General features: G+C 32.2%; 1 protein-coding gene across 47 annotated transcripts in view; it reads left to right on the forward strand.

Moving 5' to 3' along the window:
- Positions 1-16,174, forward strand: part of RIMS2 (regulating synaptic membrane exocytosis 2) — a 718,020-nt gene that overhangs the window by 495,789 nt on the left and 206,057 nt on the right. For 11 of the 47 annotated variants that reach the window (XM_089336449.1, XM_089336431.1, XM_089336432.1 and 8 more), the window contains one exon: positions 3,129-3,218. The exons of 25 other annotated variants lie outside the window; for them this stretch is intronic. In XM_089336449.1, the coding sequence (XP_089192575.1) occupies positions 3,129-3,218 (90 nt within the window). Of the gene's footprint in view, positions 1-3,128; positions 3,219-12,929; positions 12,963-16,174 lie in introns of all 47 variants that reach the window. 11 more of the 47 variants (XM_089336452.1, XM_089336450.1, XM_089336451.1 and 8 more) reach the window with 2 other exon arrangements.

The following is a 16,174-nucleotide window of genomic DNA, read 5'->3' on the forward strand; positions in this document are numbered from 1 at the left end:
GCAAATTTCCTTAAGTAACCCTATGAATAAAATATTTGAAAGTTAGTTTTCTTTTTCCTTCACTGTTCAGAATTGGCTCTCTTCCACTTTACAGAGAGGGTGGCCATTTTCAAAACAAGCTATTTCTATTTCGTGTTCAGTCTTCCTTCAAACACTAGCATATCTTCTATTTTTTGGAACATCATAAACTTTATTAAATGATGAAAGGTAAAATAAGTTTTTAAAATAACTGTATAGGATTTGATTTTAAGCAGAACTCTGTGACAGAGTTTACTGGTCAATAATCCAAAGTGCAGGTCATTCAGAATCAACAAGTATTTTGTCATTAATGAGCTTATTATTTTCCTCAATGTGAGGAAATTAGTCTATATTTTTAAAAAATCTGGGCCAGCATTGTGATACAGTGGGTAAAGCCACCACCTGCAATGCTATCATGCATATGAGCACTGGTTAGAGTCACAGCTGTTCCACCTCTGATCCAGCTCGCTGCTAATGCACCTGGGAAAGCAGTGGGAGATGGCCCAAGTCCTTGGGTCCCTGCACCCACTTGGGAGACCCAGAAGAAGCTCCTGGCTCCTGGTTTCAGCTTGGCACAGCCCTGACTGTTGTGGCCATTTGGGTAGAGAGCCAGCAGATGGATGATCTCTCTCTGTCTTTCCCTCTCTCTGTCTGTAACTGTCACATTCAAATAAATAAATCTTTAAAGAATTATTTAGAAGCAGGAGTTTGGCATAGCAGCTAAGAAGCCAGGTAAGATGCCCAAATCATGTGTCAGAGGGCCTGGCTTCCACTGCCAATCCCAGCTTCCTGCTAATTCACACTCTTTGAGGTAGCAGGTAGAACTCAAGTAGTTGAGTGCCTGCCATCCATAGGAGTCTGAATTGAGTTCCCAGTTCCTGGCTTCAGCTTGACATAGCACTTGCTGTTACAGGCACTTGGGGAGTGAGCCAGGGGATGGGAGCACTCGGTCCCCCTCTCTCTTTCTCTCTCTCTCTTCCGCTCAAATAAATAAATAATTAAATAATAAATAGATAAGTAAGCCACACATTTATTTGAGATGGAAAGAGAGGGAGGGAGAGCTCTCCCTACCCCCAGCCCCATCTGCTGATTCATTCTTCAAATGCCTACAACAGCTGAGGACTAAAATTGGAAGCCAGGAACTCAACTGGTGTCTCCCAAAGTTTACATTAGCAGGCAGCTAGAGTCAGGAGCTGGAGCTAGCGTTTGAACTCAGGTACTCTGATGTCCTAACTGGTGGTTTAAACACTAAACCAAATGCCTGCTCCTAATCTGTCTGTGTGTGTGTGTGTGTGTGTGACTGCAGATTAACTATTTTTTAAAAAATATTTATTTATTTCGTTGAAAGGCAGTTACAGAGAAACAGGGAAAAGTAGAGAGAAATATAGAGATCTTCCATGTGTTGGTTCACTCCCAAATGTCTGCAAAAGACAGGGCTGGGCCAGGCAGAAAGCAGGCACCAGGAACTCCAATCGGGACTCCCAAATGGGTTTCAGGGGCCCAAGTACTTGGTCCATCTTCCATTGCTTTCTCAGATGCATTAACAGGGAGCTGAATTGGAAGTGGAGCAATTGGGACTCAAACCTGAGTTCATATGGGATTCCAGAGTTGAAGGCAGTGGCTTAACTGCCTGCGCCACAATGCCAGCCCCTACAGATTAATCAAGGAGCAGATTCCATCTTCTTTTAAGTAAAGATGACTTAACTGGAGTTCTGGGATATAAAAGAATGTCAGTTTTTTTGGTCTAGGAATTAGAAAACCCCAGTCAATTCTAACATTCTAAGTATTCCAAAATGTATATCCCAGTTTCCCCATTTAATATTGCAGTCTGGATAGTTTTCAATCTTTGGCAGTCATGTCATCTTTCCAGTTACATTTTGCTTAGCTTAATATTATAAAATATGTTAGGTTTCCACCATTTATGGCAAAAAGTGGATGAAGTATGAGAGGATGATGGTGAAGCCTTAGTGGGGATTAAATGTATGTGGATAGTAATTGACTACTGAACTTACAGTTTAGCTTTAAAAGTATCTGAAGGAATAAGAGAGGCAAATGATGAAATGTGTAATTGTTTATGAGTGTCACTATGAGGATCAAATTAAATGCTAGCCAGTGAATCTTTGATAGATGACTTACTGCAAGGTCCTATATGATATGTATTTCCCCCCATTTCCCATCTCCGTACCATTTTAGCCACATCTTCTACTTCGTTCTCCTTTTTTTCTCTCTGCACCAGCCACAGTGACTTGCATGCTTTTCTGGTATACACAGGGCCTGCTTCCAATTCAGGACACCTGCACATGCTATTCCACTGCATGAAATGCCCTTTCCACAATAACTAGATGCTTAACTTTCTCTCTATTAAAAAGTTGCCCTCTTAGAAAGGGCTTCTCTGACTGCCCTATCCAATGTCATTACCACCTGAAAATTGTATTTCCTTCTTTCGTGTTGTAGTGTACTTGAAATAATTCTAGATGACCTTAAATAAGCTAGGTGACATAGTTGATGCTAGCAAGCTATTACCACTTAGTATTTTCTCTTAATTTACCAAGCATTTATTTTATTGAAATAACATTAAATAGTGAATAAATTTTTCTGTTATGAAGGTACTAATATGGTGGTAAAATAGTCATTTTATCATATATTGATTTGTTTTTATGAAATTTCTGTTGATATAAAATCTGTACATTGTAAATTCATATAAACACTTGTTTTTACCACAATAAAATAATAATACAATATTTCTTTGTAAAGTAAATTAGTATTATTGAATGTCAAGTAGGAAAAGACCTTTATTTACCCAACCATTTTAATCCTCATTTTCTTCATACTTTGGCCCCATTAATTTATTTAAAATAAATGTTAAAATTTACTGGAAGTAAATTTTAGTGCTTTGAACAGTAAAATCTATAAAAAATTCCACACATTATTTTCAATACATTATTTGTCACATTCCTATTTTTTAAATATAAACAACATATTACATAGTTTATGTGAGAATTTAAGACTTTTTTTAAAAAAAACTTAGATCTCTGAAGTATTTTAGCTTGTTCTGCACATTATTCAATGGTTCTGACAGCTCTGATTTTTTTTTTGTTTATTTATACTAGAAGTTACATGGGAAGACCAGCAGAAAAAAGTGAATGGTACAATAAGTGATGACAAACTATTGCCGAAAAAGAAACACCAAACTGAGCCAGGTTTGTCAGGATTTGGAAACCACATAAAAGCATGAGACGATAAGCATTGTATTTCATGCTTTTAAAATGCGTGTGTCCTTGTTATATCTCATTTTTCTCATTTTAGTGTGAAATTTATAGTGTGTAGTTGCCATTTAGAGTAGAATGGTGAATACTTTATTTCAAGATTTGTTTAGAAAACTAATCACACATAGTATGAAAAAAGAACATAATTATTTTATTATTAAGATCAATTTTTAGGGAATAATGACTAGTGTTAGCATAAATGAATTTCTGCTTTATATATTTGCTTGTTTTGCCTCAAAATACTTTAATGAACTTATTTGCTTCCCTGAAATGTAATATAAGGTTTGCTTGCTAGACCACTCCAAGTATTCTTATGATATTTATACCATATGGTGGTAATGATTTATTTATAACTTCTAGAACCAAAAACCTTGCCAAGAGCAATGACAAATGCTAGGAATAGTACAGTATATGAATTCAATAAGTAGTATCTTCAAACTGATGAATCAAAATGAAGTATTTTTGCTTGATTCTTGCCCACCCACCGGGATACAGTTAACTCAATATGAAACAAAAACTGCTAGGTATTAGAAGAAGCCAAGATGATGAAATGCCAAGTACAGAGATGATTGATCAACTGAATAATCCATACTAAATTTAATTAGTAATTGGATGAGAGTACATTGAAATTTTCTTTGAAAAAATTTGTAAATTTGAGTTTTACAAATGATAGCTGTTAAAATTGTCTGAAGTAACAGGGTTAGTGTATATATTGTGGTGGTTCATTTTATGTTAGAGCTTTATACCTATATTTTAAAATGTATCAATATTTAAATTACACTAATGTATTAGCAAGTATTCATTATAATCCTGTGGTATACCAGGCATTGTGCTTAGCACTCAGTTATTGAAGTAGACAAGACAGACATATTATTTTCCTCACAGCAGTTTGCATATGACAAAATTACATCAACTTAAAGGGCAATAATATTAATAATTAAGCTATTACAATGGTGCTAGGTACTACTAGGAAAGATAGGGTGTCTTGAGAGAACTTGCCACATTACACCATAAGCCTGGAAAGTAAGGAAAAGTGTCAGAGTACAAAGGACAGTCTGTTACCTCTCTGTTAGTAAAATAGTGCTACTGAAAAAGGAGTAATATAAACTGAAATTCACCTTAGGGATTTAAATTTATCTTCATAAAATTGTAAGAAAAATAAATGATTTTCAAAATTTTACTTAAGAAACAGTTTATTTGGAAAATAGTGACTGAATTTTAGTGAGATTTTGAAATAAATAAAACTAAATTTTATATTGTGATTTATATAACAAAAATACTATTGTAAAAATTTATCCTTCTTTTTTTGTGTGATATTTATTATCCTTGGTCATACACTCTTATTTATTTTGGATGGCTTATTTGCCAACATAGCTAATACATGAATGTTTTTGTGGCTATATTTGTAAATAAATTACTGTATATTAAAATCATGAAATGATGAACTGAACAGTCCTTGACTGTCAAGGAACACTTTATTATTTTATTTTTTTCATTATCTTTTTCTACTAAATATCATTGGTTGAACTCTTTACTTAATATAGAATTAATCATAGGTTTTGAAAGCCAATTGAAAATACACTCCAGTAAAAAGTAAGAGTGGTAATAAGAGAGGGAGGAGCTGTATAGTTCAGGACACATTCTCACAGACTTACCCTTAAGGGTAAAGCTAAATCTTTCCATGGGACTCCAAATCCCATTAAGCTGGGTAGTACTAATGCCATCTTACATGTTAAAATGATCATATTAAGTGTGGAATTGATCTTATATATAGGATTAACTGTCAAAGGGATCACATAAATAAGATCAAGTGTCTGCTAATAATGATAGATAGAATTAAAAAGGAGTAAATGTTCCAACATGGGAAACAGTCCACATGGCAAAATCATCGAATGGCAAATACCCTAAACAGCACTCTGACCACAGAATCAGCCCTTAAAGCATTCAGATCTGGCTGAAAAGCCCATGGAGAGCATTTCAGGCATGGAAAGCCAAGATACTGTGGTAAAAAATGTTCTACATGAAGGATCTCTGGGAGTGAGACCCTAGTGGAAGGAAAGGACCATCAAAGAAGGATGTACTTTTCACTGAAGGGAGGAGAGAACTTCCACTTTGCTGATGGCCCTGTGTAAATACTGACAAGAGTTTGTGGATTCAAAAGGCTTCCGTAGCCTTGGCAGCTCATGCCAAGAGCATCGGGTGATCACTGACATCATAAATAAGAGTGTTAGTTGTTAAATCAACAACAGGAGGCACTGTACACTTACTCCCTATGTGGAACCTCTGTACTTAATGAGTGGTACCATGAGAATTAACTTGTTTTCAAACAGTAAAAATAAAAAAGAAGAAGAAATTCATTTATCTTAAAAATTGTTTCTCATGACACATTTTAAAGATCTATTTTAAATATTTAAATTAATGTCATATATATTTTGCATATTTTTTTATCATTTAAAACCCTCTGAGTATAACCTATGTGTGCAGTAGAGGAAAATTAATTTAATTGGAGTATAGCTATATCATAGTTTAAAATGTTTATATATTTTTATACTTTTGCAATTGTGCATTTACCTATATACTAGGAAAATTGGTCATGGAAATTCAAACCCTAAATGTTATGAGTAAGTATGCATTATTCTAAGGTAATAAAAACAATATTAAATTTTAGTTCATAATTTTCTGTTGTTTCAAAAAGAAAAGTAGGATATGTTGAGAATGTTTTTAATTATTAAAACTTGGAATGATAAAGTGGGAGGAAAGTAGTGGCATTCTATTTCAACAACATGTTTATGAGTCTGAGCTTTATGGAAGATATGAAGTTACTTCAATAAGTTCATGGAGAATGGAATTAAAAGATAAATTTGATACAAAAACTTTAGAAATCCATGTATGGGTGGGGAATATAAAAAATTGATGGAAAATGCATACTGTTTAAAATGTATACATAGATTTCAAAAAAATTTTGCACCAAAACAAGCATCTTTTCATATCATTTTAACACAGAATATTTGAAGTATATTTATATTTTTGGAGTAACTTATTTTATATTCAAGTATATCTGTAATATTAATAGCCTAATAATTATAATCAGTGCTTTAATTCTTAATGTTTATGCACTAAAAGCTAATAATAAGCTTCTGTAAATGGTCAGAGAGTCTTGTTAAATGATTATTGTGATAAACTTTTTACATTAGAAAAAGTTTGTGAGTTCTTGAACATAACCTGATATGGAAAGTGGACTGTGTTCAATAGTCTTATATATATTGTTTCCTTTTCAGTTGCAGTTTTGTAAAAGTCTGTAGAAGATCAATTTATAGAACCTGGGAATTTTGACATTTTAAGAGTATATACTACTAATAAAGACACCTAAAATTTTTATTTTAAACATAAATCTATATAACTAAAGTCTCAGCAACTTATCATAATCTATGGAATGAATTAAATATCTGGGTGAATTTTAAGCATTATGGACTAGTAAAGAAAATATTGGCATTTCTGAACTAGGATGTCTTGAGAAGATTATCAACAACAGGAGTGATTTACTTTCTGTATCTGTAACCTAACTGACAGCAGAATAGAAGAATGTGCCTAGGATGTGTCATTATGTTTATCATAGTAATGTCTTTGATGTAAACATAAAATATAAGAATCCTACCTATAATTTTAGACTCCAAATCATGAGTAATGTTTAGAGTTAATCACTTTAATGTCTTCCTCACGTGGACTGTGGATTATTTTGTTTAGATCTTTAAATTAATGAAACATCTTAAGTATGAATCAAGGATATATATCCATGGATAATATGGGTAATCTGTTGTTTATTTTTCAATGAGTAATTTGATTCTGGAAAAGATAATAATGCTCATTAATAATTGAGGATATTAAACTATGAAAAAAAACTTTGAACCATGAATTTGATATTTTGCTTTGTAAATTTATCCTTACAGTGATTAGAAATATATAGGAAAAGAATATATTTCTACATAAAATTTATTAGTCTCATATTTTATTTACCACATGAAAAAGTACAAAAGAAAATATCACTTCAAGTAGAAGTACCTCAGGTTTAATGAATATTTCTGAACTAATAAATTTCAAAGATTCACCAAAGTGAGAACTTTTGAAAAGACTAGTCTTGGATTTAAATAGTTCAAAATCTACAGGAAATATAATTTTAAATGAAATATTTGATAATTGAGACTATTCATGAAAGGAATGTAAGTCCAACTTTGTTATTTTCGAAGTGTAAGGGATCCAGTATTTAGGAAGATCCTGACTTGACTTAGCTACACTTATTGTAACTGCTTAGAAACCATAACAAATGCTGTTAGCTTGCTAAATCTTATCGGGAAAATTCTGAAGTCTATTTTTTTTTTATTTTATAAAAGTGAGAACAATGAAGTGCTTTGGTGGAGAACTGTATGATTATATAATATTTTGGAAACTGGAACGATTCAAAGTAACAAGTTATGTTTCACTAACATCTTAATGTGCATAAGTGCCTATTTTATCATTATTTGATATTATGTATTAACCCTTAATTTTTTCAATGTGGATTTTTCTATATTCTGCATGACATTTGTAACTATGGTGAAATAAGAATTATATTTTACTTAGTTTTACCTTTAGTATTATGTCTTACAAAATTCATCTTAGGCAAAGATACATGTTCAAAAAATATTTTGTTAGTGAATTTTAAACTTTAACGTTTTTTCATGAATATTTTTATATTTTGTTCTTTAACTTCCTTTGATTCTTGAATATTTTGAGAGTTCTTAAAAGAAGAGTCATTCTAAAGCAATATTTTAAATTGACTAATCCATCTGATCTGGAAAAGGGAATCAGGGTTGTGTCCATGGTTATTATTATATAATTTCAGATTATATCTGGGTTGTTGTGGAATTGATATTTTTATTTTTGATGGGAAAAGTGATATAAGACAAATAAATGCTTTATAAAGCACAAATCAACCAATAGGATTTTGTAATTAAATGTTACTGACAGCTTCAAAATAAATACAATTGCTCTTAGGTATTTACAGGGCATTCCCGGGAACTCTTCCCATACTGATATTGTTGATATTCAAGTCCCTCCTGTTAAAATGTGATAGTATTTGTCATAACCTATGTGCATCCTCCCCTATACTTTAGATTACCAATAATGCCTAATACAGTATAATTACTATTAACAGTTGTTGTATATTGTTTAGTGATTAATGATAAAAGAGGGTGAAGTAGTCTGTGCATATTTTGCATATTTTTAATAGTTTCAGTTCCTATTTGGTTGAACCCACTAAGAGGGATGGCAGAACCCACGGATATGCATGGCAAACCTGTATCACATCAAATGATACCAATAATATTTTTCTGTAAATAAGCTGAAATTTCATCATTCATGGTCTTAGTTGCTCATTAAAGTTAGTTCAGTGACCCTGACTTAGTTAAGTTTATATGGCCAAACCTGTACTTTGGCAACTATTATTTTTATTTTAAATAGCATGTTACAGTTTGGAAATGAGATATTTTAAATTCTTTCTGCATTTAAACATGCATTTTGTGTCAGAATTCAAATATAGAATCTGATAAAAAAAAACAGCAAGGAATAAGAAGACATTTAAAAGAATCATATTGTTAAATTCAGTGAGTTTCTAAAATTAATAACTTTCAAGTAACTAGAAAATAATTAGAATATTGTACCTTGCTTATCTTAATTAGTAGAACTTAACTAATGTCAGTAATGTTATGAATATTGACAAATTGTGAGAAATAATCTTGTTAGAAATAATTAATTCAAAGCATTTGAATTGAAGAATTTTTCAGAGGTTATTTTGCCAATGTAGAGGTTTTAGTTTGTCATCTGTATACTTGGTAAACAATTCTTAAAATATATCCATTTATTTATTTGGGGAGGATTGGGGTTGCCTTCTACTGGCACACTGATGAAATGCCACAGTGAGGTAGGCAAGACGGTGGCCTTGGGAGGAGAGGGTAGGCTGGGATTCAAGCCAGAGCAAAGAGCTGGCATGTCAGTTGAGGTCTCCCACATGGGTGGCAAGAACCCAAGTACCTGAGTCATCAATCACCTGCTACCTTCTTGAATCAGCACTGAGAGAAAGCTGGAATCAGCAGCCAGAGCCAGGAATCCAGCCCAGGTACACTGATACAGCATGTGAGCATCTTACTCACTAGGCCAAACATGTGATCCAACTCTGTTTTTATAGTCCACCTCTAACTTGACCCTTTTATAACTGGGGCCCTTTTACTGACTAAATGTGTATCTAGTCTTTTTTTGAAATATATCTCTCCTTTTACTCAAACATTCTGACTATGACCTTTAATAAATCTTCCTACTAATGTTAACTTTTAATTATTTGCATGTTCTATTATACAATTCATCAATCTTGTATTGCATTGGGTCAGGAAGCGTTTTAACATAATGCTTGATCCTATAGGACATGTTACTGCAATTACAGTTTAATCCAGTAACAGGACTAAGTGCACGCCTATTGTAAATGGTGGTGAGAACATTCGCCAGAGTTTCAAACACATATCATACACCTTTAATAAACACTATATTTATGGATAAACAGTTCCATATATTTTACATTTTTAATAAAGCTGATTACAGATGATCATTTTGATTTGAATTTGGGATATGTATTCCCCTGAAATACAATGCAAGTTAAAACACCCTTCAATGCAGACAGCTTTAGTGTGTGTGTGTATATATGTGTGTGGTAATACTTTCCTTCATAAAATCATGCTTTACATAGTTTATAACTTCATGGTACCCTAATTTTTAAATATTTGCTGAAAAATAATTAAGTGATGAAACAGTAGCTATGATTTAATTCATTATATTTTATACATGTCTTATGTCAGGGCAATTTATGAAAATATTTTGTATGATGGGATGGAAAAGAAAAATACTAAACATTCTGTTTACGAATCTTTATATTTTCCAACTTTAAAACATAACTGTCAGTAATACACATCTAAGAAAAGAGATACTTTTACTCTCCTTTATCATTCCTCTTTAGTTATTGGCTACCTGAAAGAGAAAGTATTTGTGTTCAAGTTGCCATTAGCAGCACTAAAAAGTAGAATGTTTTACTATGGCATGGTATAATCAAGGGAAATGTGGGGAGATTGGAAGACAAAAGGGGTATTCTTACCTCCTTTCCAGATTCACTGCAATCTGTTACTTTTTACAAACTATGTGGAAAATAAATATTTATAGCCTATTATCATTTATATAAGACAAGGCTGCTTAAATGAGAAGTTTCTCTTTTAAAATGAGGCTGTTTTATTGCAAATAGCACAAAGTAAAACTGAAAACACAAGGAATGCAAGAAAGCAAAAAGTTTTAAGTGTATTTGATATACTATAGCTATAAAATTAGTATGATTTGCATGAATATTCAATCTGCTAGTTATATGTTTTTTCTATAAGATTAGTTTCGACTGGTTTTTATTGCATTAGAGTCACACCAATAATGGAAATGATTTAACACTTTTAATAGTGAGATCATTGTTAAAATATTTCATTTTTATTCCCTTTGGAGTATTATAAATTTTATATTATTATCTAAAAGTTTATTAAATGTTAGTTTTAAAAGTATTACCACTAGAACTTTAAGAATGAAAACATTGATAAATTAATTTATCAGTTAAACCATATACCTCTTTTTAAAAATGTTTTTAATTAAATACTAAATAAAAGTGTCCAGTTCAGATGTGACCATAAAAGTTTTTGTTTTTTGTTTGACTTTTTATTTCACATTTTTATTGGATCATACAGCATCTAGTAGATCTCTTGTATTTCTGGCTCTGCCACTAAACATGTCTTGTGGTATTGGGTAAGTTACTTGAACTCTATGTATCTGAAAATTTCTTTTATCAGTGCTATTTCAGAGTAATCCAAGATACAGAAAAATGCTAAGTGGAAAAACAAGCTTAATTGATGTATGCAGCATTTGTGTTTTCTGCCAATAAAAAAAAAAAAAGGTCTTCTTAGAAATGAGATACATAAACAAGTGTTTTGTCAGTTCATCTCAGTTTCTTCTTGACGTGTGAGGAAACTATTTTAGTTGTATAGTAAATGTGTAGAAATTAGGAAAATTTTGTATGTAACAAGTATTGATCTATATTTTTTATATATCTGATTTTTTTATCTTCTTTAAGAAATGGGTTTACTGGGGATGGGAAAGAAAATATGACATTTATCATTTTCATGTGTGAGTACTTTCAGGAAGATACAAAGATATTTTCCTAGTGGTCCATTTTATTAACAGCCTCATATTTGTAATATAATTCTGGTAAAATTTGGTATTGATTTTCAATAGGTGAAAAATGTGCCATATTATAATAAAAAGGACATTGTTAAGTTTCCAAATGAGTAATTTTTCTGCAATTCTCTACAATTTATATTAGGACTTCTCTCTTTTCCCAAGCAGATGTTTCAATAATCTTAGCATTTTTTAATAGAAAATTTTCATTTTCTCACTATTTTCAAAAGATAAATTTACTATGGAAATTCATTCCCTGAAGGACTGTGATTTCAATATATTGATAGTGAATTTGTAAAATATATTTTTTCCATAAGTCACTCACAATCATGATACAACTATTGCAAAACTAAATGTGGTGTTTGATTTTAGAATTGTAGCATCTAATTCAAAGCTAAGTAGAAAACTGAAATATGAAATTTTGGTTATTGTATTTTTGTTCATCTGTGTCCATTTTACTGTACTAACCTACTAATATTTTGGGGAGAATTTTTGTATTTGCTGAGTTTAGAGACATTCTTTTTTCACATTCTTGTATAAAATGTCTTATGAACTTCTTGTGAGCTCATACTTGGAAAAGAAGTATTTCTGAAATATGTACCATATCTATAGAGTATATATTAGATTTGGATGGATAAATTTTAATAGAAATTTTTATGGCCTATGACATGCTATTTGTGAGTATTTTCTGAATAAATAGACATTAAGTTGAAATTAAATTGAATTTTTGTATTGAATTAAGATCATATATTTCAGCCAATTTTCTTATAAGTTGTATTAAAATTATTACTCCCTATTATTTTTATGGTAATATTTTGCTGCTTTGATGTAATTCAATGAAATATTGACCTGATGGACATATTTTATTTTCATGTGAGCACTAGTTAATTGGGAAAACTTCAAAAACTGAAATATGTTGGAATGCTTTTTATTGCTCTTTTTGATGACTAAATGAATTTCTTTTCTTCAGATAATTATTTTAAAAGCATAAATTGACCCAATAACATCTTTCACAGTATGATCATACAAGTAACATTCATTTTACTAATGGCATCTTTCTTCAGCATCAAGGTTCAGGACTGACTGGACATAAATAATTGTAAACTTCTGAATCCTCTTCTATACTAACTTTATATTTCTATTTCTGCTAACCTATAGTAGCTTAACCAATTTTCCATCAGTTCTTACCTATTTTTGTTATGGTATGTATTTGATTATATCTTCCCTACAACTGAATACAGGATTCTTTCTCAAATGCTTTGGGGCCCTTTCCTTCAGTGTCACATTTTTCCTTTCGAGTACATCCACTCACACCCATCTCCTTTATCTATGTCTGTCCATTACACGGTGTGGTCACAGAAGAAGTGGACTCTACAAGGAGAAGATATGCAGGTGTGTCTCTTCTACTGCTTTTCTTTGTTTTCATTTATTTAACTCATCCTAGAATTTTTTTACCTTTTTGTTTAACTCATTTCACAGATTTTTATTCTCTAATATAACAAAATGTTCAATCTTATAGGTATAATTAGAAGTTTGTATAGTAAACTTTTACCAGCTACTGTTCCAATTAGTTGGATAAATAAAATTATTGATTTTATGTGATATTTATATATGTAGTTTTTCCATAACTAACTATAGATGCAATATACATGTATGGAGTTAGCTACATTATGTTAACAAATTTATCATAATTTATTTTCAAAATTTAGACCAAAATATTATTTCCAACTTTTAAGGTAATTAAAAAATATTTTACTGCTATTCTGAGTTTAGTAATTTGGGGGAAATCCCAAAGACTTAACTCATGCTCTAAAGAAGATATTGAGGTCACTGAGTAGTTAGGAGATGTTTATATGCCAATATGGATGATTCTAACAATATATTCTACAAAGTCATAAAGTCAAAATCTTTTACAACTGTAAGATCAAGAATAGCTTCATAGAAGAGTGGACACTTGAGTTGAAACCTATTCCAGGTTTTGGAAATAGCAAACACAAATAGCTCCCTGTGCATTTGGACTTTTTCTAGTATAAATTTAATGTGATCTACATAAGTGCAATAATTAATTACAGGTGCTATGAGATAATTCTCTGTATATAACATATGTTATATATATTATATGTAAATATATATAAATAATTATACAATGAAGTCACAGATGATGGTATAATTATTTCTACCTGGGAAGCATGGGTATTAATTCAAGAAAGACTTCATGGCATTTGAATTGATACTAAATGCCAGAAAAATGTGACCTCTTGTATAGAGAATATTTCAGGCAGAGGAAAAATATGACCAATAATTTCAAAGAAGTTTAGGCGAAACCAAGCAGGGACAGATTTCATTGGAATTGTGTTGGTTATTGAAGCATGTAAGACAATAGAATAACAAGGTCAGACATTTGATTTTAGACAGATTACAAGATGAAATAAGCATAAATATAATTTGTGAGATGATAATTTGCTGAATTAAGATTCCTAAAGTTTATCAGAACCTCAGAACTTAGTGAAAAATATAGAATCTACAGATCTTAATCACTGATTTTATATTGATTCAGGAAGATGAATAATGAGATAATCTCAGGTGAGTCACATGTTTGGATAGGTGATGTTGCGTTTTACCGGAATAGGAAATATAGATTGTACCTGATTAAGTGGAAAGACAGAATTCATCTTGCAGATGGGTTGGATTTAAAGCTCAGTTTGGCTGTTCAGGAATAAATATCTTGGGTTGACTGGATATACAAGTCTGGAACTCAGGAGAGAAGTCTCATCTGGGGACAATATAGTGTAGAGTCACACTGGAGTGATGCAGTTGTAATGAATGGAATTATCAGTGTGGTATAATCAATGCAGAAATGAACTAGTCAGGAGCAAAGGTCACGTAATGGGTATTAGGATGTTCTGAGCATTTTATTCGTTGACTTCCTAAAGGGCCAAGAATAATATCTGCTTATTATGAGAATACTCTGAAAAACTTAGCCAGGGTTTTAGCAGAAAAACACCCAGGAAAGCTTCACTAGGATCCTTTTTGTCCTTGACAGTGCTCCTGCTCTTTCCTCTCATCAAACAAGATCAATTTTGTGAAAATTTCAATGAGAAACCCTAGAGTCTTCATTAGCACCTTCTCACTTTCTGTTTGCTAATCTAAAAAATCTTTAGAGTGCCCATTTTTCTTCAGTTGATATTGTAAAAAGAACTGCACTGACATGGTTGAATTCCCTGAGCATTCAGTTTAAAATGGCTGGTATTACCACTTAAAAAAGTGACTTGAACTTGATGAAGTATGAAGTTTATATTTCTTATTTTGAGAAGTTAACATTTATATTTTATACATATGTTGAGTAATTACATTAGTATTTTTATTTGTATCTTTTAAGTCCAGTTTCCACAAATGTTTTGAAATCCCCTCATACAGTATATGTTGTAGGTTTTTGAGCAGTTTCTCCTCAAAATATTTTTGAGGGGTGAAGTATTCTTTTTTTTCCCTAAGATTTATTTATTTATTTATTTGAAAGTTAGAGTTACAGAGAGAAAGAGGGAGAGATAGAGATGGAGAGATCTTCCATCCACTGGTTCACTCTCTAAATGGCTGCAACAGCCAGAGCAGGGCCGATCCAAAGCCGGGAGCCAAGAGCTTCTTCTGGGTCTCCCACGTGTGTGCAGAGGCCCAAGGACTTGGGCTGTCTTCTACTGCTTTCCCATGCACATTAGCTGGGAGCTGGGTCAGAAGTGGAGCAATCAGAACTGAAAGCGGTGCCCATATGAGATGCAGGAGCTGCAAACAATGGCTTTCAGGATGTATACTGTTTAAAGCAAAGGAATAGGACTGCAGAATTCACGATGGGAAAGATCAGGATTTTCCAAGCAATTTAGAATGAATTAGAGAAAGAAATTCAGTATAGCTCAAGGTGACACTACAGATTGGAAAATCTTAAGAAAAGACTGAGTTCTAGGGAAACGGAAGAATGAGGTATATCATATGTTAGTGAGAAAACAAGGAGAAAAAATAAGGAATTGAAGTTCAGCATAAAGAAGGAAGAAAATTAAGAAATTCAATTTAGATTTACCAAATCATTGTTCATAATCTGCCTAAAGCCAAAGGTAAAGGACTTGAATGAGGTGGTTTGAAGATTCTAGAGAGGAGATTGATAATTGAAACAAGTTTTCTTACAAAAAGTTATCTAGAATACATATCACCTGATTAAACTTAGAGAATGTTTTGTCTTCAAACATTAAGTTCTAAATTGCTTTTGTTACTGTTATTGTTACTAAATATAACGTCATTCTTAGTGTGAACTCTTTTGTTTTTCAATATTTATTTATTTGAAAGTCACAGAGAGGGGGAAAGAGAGAGCCAGCGAGTAAGCATGAGCTACCATTGCTGGTTCACTGCCCAGAAGGTCTGAACAGCGAGGGCTGGACAAGGCTGAAGCCAGGAGCTTCTTCCAGGTCTCCCATGTGGGTGGCAGGGGCACAAGTACTTGGGCCATCTTCTGCTTTTCTCAGGTGCTTTAGCGGGGAGCTGGATTGGAAGTGGAGCAGCCAGGACTTGAAGCAGCCAGGAGCTGGATCTGAAGTGGAGCAGTAGGGACTTGAACAGGT

This window comes from Oryctolagus cuniculus, chromosome 6 (assembly GCF_051225735.1).
Source record: "Oryctolagus cuniculus isolate XC-2025 breed Fujian yellow rabbit chromosome 6, ASM5122573v1, whole genome shotgun sequence".
NCBI classification, from domain to species: Eukaryota; Metazoa; Chordata; class Mammalia; order Lagomorpha; family Leporidae; genus Oryctolagus; species Oryctolagus cuniculus.